This window comes from Panthera tigris, chromosome B4, assembly GCF_018350195.1.
Source record: "Panthera tigris isolate Pti1 chromosome B4, P.tigris_Pti1_mat1.1, whole genome shotgun sequence".
Lineage (NCBI taxonomy): Eukaryota > Metazoa > Chordata > Mammalia > Carnivora > Felidae > Panthera > Panthera tigris.
The window spans coordinates 60,287,456-60,294,373 of record NC_056666.1 but is presented as its reverse complement, the minus strand read 5'-3'; the positions used below and the strand labels follow the sequence as shown (position 1 = coordinate 60,294,373).

At 38.4% G+C, this 6,918-nt stretch overlaps 1 protein-coding gene across 2 annotated transcripts in view; it reads right to left on the bottom strand.

Annotated features, from left to right (window-relative positions):
• Positions 1 to 474: 474 nt before the first annotated feature.
• MRPS35 (mitochondrial ribosomal protein S35) overlaps positions 475 to 6,918 on the bottom strand; it is a 47,437-nt gene continuing 40,993 nt past the window's right edge. For both annotated transcript variants that reach the window (XM_042992015.1, XM_042992017.1), the window contains one exon: positions 475 to 958. In XM_042992015.1, the coding sequence (XP_042847949.1) occupies positions 689 to 958 (270 nt within the window). In that variant the 3' untranslated portion in view covers positions 475 to 688. The remainder of the gene's footprint in view (positions 959 to 6,918) is intronic.

The window sequence follows — 6,918 nt, the reverse complement described above, 5'->3', positions numbered from 1 at the left end:
GATGTTTGGTAGACTGGGTATATTTACATGCATTTTCAACCTGGGGTGCTTGGGTGGCTCAGTTGGAAAAGGAAGGGTCCGACCCTTGGTTTCAGCTCAGGTCTTGATCTCGCAGTTTGTGAGGCTGAGCCCCGTGTTTGGCTCTGCGCTGACAACGTGGAGCCTGCTTAACAGTCTCTCTCCCTCTCTCTCTGCCCCTCCCCTGCTCATGCTCTGTCTCTCTCAAAATAAAGAAATGTTTTTTAAAAATTAAAAACAATGCATTTTTAACCTCTAATATTTTCGTCTTAAAATGAACTTATTGGGACATAACCCCACTGTAAGTTGAGGAAGATCCGTATTCAAAAGCAACCAATAGGTGCTAATTTGTAGGGAAAGAAATACAGCAGGTGACAAAATAACAATATATGTATATATAGGAATATTAAAGTTGTTATGGTAGAAATAAAATGAAGACACTTCAGAAGCCAGAAGGAATCACCGAGATATTTTAATTAGTCCTTCTGCCGCACTGTACAAATAAGAACTTTTGAATAATCATTGCCATTACGGATTAGTATGAAAGGAATATTTTTAAATCTGATGTAAAACAATGGTTCTTTTTAACATTTTCAAATTTATGTGAAGTTAGATAATGATTACAGATAGATCATAAAATTAGCAAATCAAGCAGTTTTTTCTACATAAATCACATCAGTTTTAATAGCTTCTTCACGGATTCTTTGTAGTGAGAAAGGGTCTCTTCATTGTCCCCCTCATTCTTAAGACTAACAACACACTTTTTGTAATCTTCGACTTCTTTTGTACCAAGGAGCTCTTCTTTATTTACTTCCGGATCTTTCTCAGCAGCTTTAATTTGGAGAAGTGTTTCCAGGATATTTTTTTCAGAGGGGCTATTTTTCCATATATACTCTTCCATATCTGCCTCAGTCTTCTCTTTCTCCCATTCTTCGGTTTTCTGAAAGGAAAAAATGAGTTCTGAAAACAGAAATACTATCCAAAAACTACGTTTTGTTTCGTTTTTAGGGAAAGAGAATCTGTAAAATACGGAGACTCCCTGTCAACGCTCTGTATGTAAACCCCGATTTGCCTCCCTTACGTAGCGTGGCTGTCCACCTGCACCAGCAGCTTCAGGACTGCTCACTCTGTTATGTGAATACTCCTTACCACTCACGAATTCTACCCACACAGTGCACACTTCACCTGCCTTGCAAATTTCACTTACAAAGCACGACTGTTACCCAAAAGATAGAGAAAACTCATTTTTTGCAACTTTCTAATCTCTAAACTCTAACACTTCAACATTTCACATTTCCGAGGTTAAAAATAGTTAAGAGCTGAGAAGAGACTGTATTTATCTTTGTAACATGCCTGTGGGGATGACAAGGAAGACCAATCGTTATGATAAAATAAAAAATATAAAATACACATGTAATACATGATTTTTAGTCATAATGACTTCATATAATCTGGAATTTTGTTACTAGCTTTATTTTCTGTTCCTATAAAGGAAACAATTGTTACTGCTTGTTTTTTTCTTACAAAAATTATTACCACACTATTCTAGGCAACAGTTAGGTTTTGTAGCAATATAATTCAGGTTTATGATTTAGATGAAGATGTAACATTCTGGGAAAAATCAAGAAACGCAGCTAATAAATAATATGCCTTGGTTCAAAGAAGTGCTGAAAGCCAGCCACATTCTTCCCAAATTAACACACAACAGATTCTGGCTATATGCAATTATAGAATCATCCAATGTTCTTATAACTTCAGAAGGTGGTAATCCCCCCAAATTATAATATTTTTGAAGGATTAAAAGAAAGACAGATTTGTAAGGCTGTCAGAAATATTTTATCTTTGAAAACTTCTCTTGAAAAAGCCCCCAATTTGAGCAGGCAGAGCTCCAAGTCTCTCCAGAATTAAGTGGGTACCAAGGAGACTGTTTCCACTCACACCTGCCTCCCGTCCCAACCTCACTGTGAGCGTCCAGGAAAAGAGAGAAGAGCACTGGAAATTTGTCCCTCAAAGGTTGGTAAGGAGGAGCCCCGCCAAATGCAAACAGGCCACTGGGGACGCCATAGACTCAGCTAACCCCATTCGGGTCACTGAAGGCCAGGAAAAGAGTCTCCTCCGTCACAGAGAAACACAAGAAAAAGAAATACTCCTTTAATCCTTCAAAAGGGAGGGCCCTTTCGTTTAAGAGAAACCAGTCACCCTCAAATCCCTTAGCCGAAGTGGGTGGGGTATCTGTTCTGGCAGCTCCCTATACTGTCCCCCCCCCCCCCCCCCCCCCCCCCCCCCGCCATCCTGAATTTATGGCTGAGGGTAATGTGTCAATTGATGTTCTGATCTGGTTGAGAATCAACTCTTTATCCCTTTTTTATCTGATAGTGAGGCTGTCGGCTTGGCTGAGGGGGAGGGATGATGTGAAACAACTTCTTGTGGCCTGTGTGTACAAGCCTGTTGCAAGTAACTTCTTACAGTCAAACTCTGAATTTTACATTCATCAGAAAATTGACAAAATTATCCTACCCCACCTGATTTTTACTGTAATATTTGGGGAAGAAATATAAATGTCAGCCCCTTAAAAAAAAACAAAAACAAAAACAAATGCCCTAAATTAAATGTATCATTGGTCCTATCTACTCTTGGAAGTGCTTCAAATGCTAAGACAATGTTATAGTTTCTTCATAATTCTAGCTTACAAATGAAGTATATTTAAGATGCCAGCAAATACATTATATATAAGCATTAAATAAAAGTCAATCTACCTCATTCTTTTTTTAAATTCTCAATCTACTTCATTCTTGACTGAGAGAAGACAAGCAATTAAGAGATTAACTATTTTAGAAATTATAAATTTCACCTAGGTTTATGTGGATTTTCTTAACTGCTTTGAAATAGATGCTTAAACAGAAGAGGTACCCAATGCAAATCCACTAGTAATTTCCAACATTTCATTTCTCTTCCCCTTACATCTGGTCTACGCAATTCCACAGTGCTTTGCCAAGGAGTGTTACAGGTGTCCCAGGATGCAGATTCCTTCTGCTCTCAGGTGGCCAGGTGAGCCTGGAGTAGCAGGAGCAGTCCCAAGCGCCCTCCTCCCTCATATCTCAGGAAAGAATTTTCTAAGTGTGTAATGACACAAACGAGGTTAGGAAATCTGCACTAAGGGATAACGTACACTTACAGGAGGAAATTACTACTGTTTAAACTGGTAAGTGAAAGTAACTACATTCTGGAAAAGACATGGCTTCCTACTAATCCTGTACAGACACGATGCAGTGTCAGGCTTCAGCTGCAAGCTGAGCTCATGTTCTCGACAATTCTAACTTCAGGATCCTAACTCTGCAACAGCTGACAATAAATTCCAAGATAATGACAGTAACGATACCAATAAATTTAATTAATTTTTTTTAATGTTTATTTATTTTTGACAGAGAGAGAGACAGAAAGAGAGAGACAGAGCATGAACAGGGGAGGGGCAGAGAGAGAGAGGGAGACACAGAATCCGAAGCAGGTTCCAGGCTCTGAGCTACCAGCACAGAGCCCAACACAGGGCTGAAACTCACAGACTGCGAGATCATGACCTAAGCTGAAGTCGGACGCTCAACTGACTGAGCCACCCAGGTGCCCCACGATACCAATAAATTTAATACTTATTATATACCACTGAGCCTAAAGACTTACATAATTATTTCATATAATTCTTATTAAAACCTACTAGGTTAGGTGTTAACATCTCTACAGATAAGAAAACTAAATATTATGGACGTTAAATAGGGGGCCACAGCCACTTGAGAATGTTTCAGATTTCAGAATTGTTCCTACTTTAGAAAGTTAGTATGGTGCACATACCATATATTTTGTAACACTTCCAGAGAAGATCTATGGCAACACTCCCTAAAGCAAATACATTACCATGTCTGAATATTCACAATAAATGGGATAAACAAAGGCTACAGATAGCTTTTCATCCACTGACGTCTCATTTTGCCACCAAGTAAGTTATAAAAAGATTAACAATTTCCAAAGCTTTTAGGGCTTCAGAATTAGGGGATGTATATCTGTGATTTGCTCAAGGTCACACAGGGAGGTGGTATTGATACTATATTTAATATGGGTTTTGGTGTTTTACCCAACTGAGTTTAAATCCCAGCTTCACTACTTACTATGCTGACAAGCTGGCATTTCTGTAAGAACTGACTCCAAGGGCTGTTCTGCTGATTAAAAGAGGTAAGGAATATCCATGCACTTAGAGCACCTGGCTCAGAGTAAACACTAAATAAATGCTTGCTACTAATAACACAGAAGAAGAGTGGGATTCAAACCTTATTAGACTACCTGCAAAATATGTTTCTATGTCAACAGCATCACTATTCCTATCAAACAGTAAATCGAAACTTTCAAGGTAAATATAAACACAGATGCAATTGTCCAAATGTTCTGCAGTTATCCCCACTAACAAAATCATTGATTTTTATGACATTTAGATAAAACAGTTAAACAAGAGGTCTTTACTTCTTATCACTGATATAAAGGTAATGTTCTTCCTGATGCTTGTTACTGTCTTTCTGACAAACATATCACTGATTAGATTTAAATTTCTCAGTTCACTGCCCGTTCTTAAAAATAACTGAGTTATCTCCAATTTTCCTGCAGTCTCCTTTGGGTATAGGCTTTTTATGTCTAACCAGATGTAGATTAGAAAGTATACATGCACACGTGCACAAAATAGCACTTGTGTCAAGAAAAGGACACCTAGTTCTTTGAAGTCCTACATTAAATGTAAGAAAAGATCTTTACATCTTTAGAATGTCTGTTTTTCAAGCAGGAAAAATAAAAGCTAATCATTATCAATATATTTACCTTATGAGGGAAGAAATCTTTTCTAGTCATTAATACAGAAGTTTTCACAGATGAGTGTCAACCAAATGGAGCTTGTTGGTGAAGAGAACAGAACTAACTGGAAGAGATGGTGGTCTATAAATGATATATTAAGAAGCTATTCCAGGGGCGCCTGAGTGGCTCAGTCGGTTAAGCAACTGAATTTGTCTCAGGTCATGATCTCGCGGTTTGTGGGTTCAAGCCCTGTGCTGGGTTCTGTGCTGACAGCTCAGAGCCTGGAGCCTGCTTCAGATTCTGTGTCTCCCTCTCTCTCTGTTCCTCCCCTGCTCATTCCCTGTCTCTCTGTCTCTCAAAAATAAATAAACATTAAAAAAAAAAAAAAAAAGAACCTATTCCAATCTTCTTTTCTAATCTTTGTCAATGACATAAAAATAATAATGCTGCCCATAATGCTTATCACTTTAGAATATTTTTTCATTTCTAAGAGGCATAAACATAAAATCCTTGGGGGGGAACCCTTAAAATTATCTTTTAATCTTACATTATGATTTCCACTTTCAAACAGGATGTAAAAGATCACATAATGCTTCCAGTCTAGCTATAACTAGCTACAACTGTACTTGCCTTGAACAACATGGGTTTCAACTGCATGGGTCCACAGATTTTTTTTTTTTTTTTTTTGATACAGCACAGGACTATAAATGTATTTTCTTTTCCTTACAGTTTTCTTAACAACATTTTTTCTCCAGCTTACTTGATTATAAAAATACAGTATACAATACATATAACATACAAAATATGTGTTAATCAACCTTATTATCAGCCAGGCTTCTGACAGTAGGCTATTAGTCGTTAAGTTTTCGGTGGGTCAAACATTACACACCTAGATTTTTAACAAATGGGGGGTTGGCATCTCTAACCCCTGCATTATTCAAGGGTCAACTGTAACTGACCACCCACCCTCCAATATCTTAAAGATATCAGAGAGTTACAGAATCAGTAATGACTAGATGAATGTGAATTCTAGGCTGCAAAGGTATGAGAAGGATCCTTCTGAAAATCCCCACTTTCTTTCCTGAAGGCATTTTCCAATTCTGTACAAGACTGGCACTTGGCTCATAGAGAAGGATTTTAGTTGGGAAATGAAACAAGTGAGGTTTGACCTGTTATCCAGGGCTCTTATAACAGACCAGAAACGAAGAGCCCCAAACATGACTGGTTTTAGTTCTGGAGCTACTTATGGGTGGGGAGTCAGAATCAGGCTTCTAAAAAGCAGTGTGAAATCCACCATTAATTTCCTAGTGTTTAAGACACAAAGTCCCACTAGAAGGAGGAAGTCCTGTTGTAAATACACAACCAATCTCCCTTTCAAAACATCTGCTAGATTTTGCTGCAAGATTAGAGGCTACCAAGCTAAGCTCAAAATTTCTGTACAGCACAAAGGACTCTTCAGTAGATTTTCAGAGATGTGGAAGCTGACTCACCAAGTTCCTAATCAAAAGCCTTGAAGGTTATGCCTAAGGAAAAGGAACAAATCAGAGCTGCACTAAATCTTACAAAACTCAAGCCCAGCCTTGGTCTACCTGAATCATGACTGGATTAAAATGATAAACCCCTGACCCTCTCTGCCTAAGAGAAAAAGGAGGGGGGCGCCTGGGTGGCTCAGTTGGTTAAGCATTCGACCTCGGCTCAGGTCATGATCTCACTGTTGGTGGGTTTGAGCCACATTGGGCTCTGTGCTGAAAGCTCAGAGCCTGGAGCCTGCTTCAGAATCTATGTCTCCCTCTGTCTCTCTGCCCCTTCCCCGCTCATGCGCACTCACTCTCTCTTTCAAAAATAAATTAAAAAAAAAAAAAAAAAAGGAAGAAATTCTGATGGTTGACAGCAATTGGGAGCTTTTATGAGTCTTTCACACACAACATCTAGCATACAAGAAAGTTACTAGACATTTGAAACATCTGAAGAAAAAAGTAATTAATAACCAAGGGAAAACAAACAATAGCAGAAGAACTCCAGATGATCAAGATAATGAAATTAGCAGACAGGAACTTTACAATAACTAAGAAT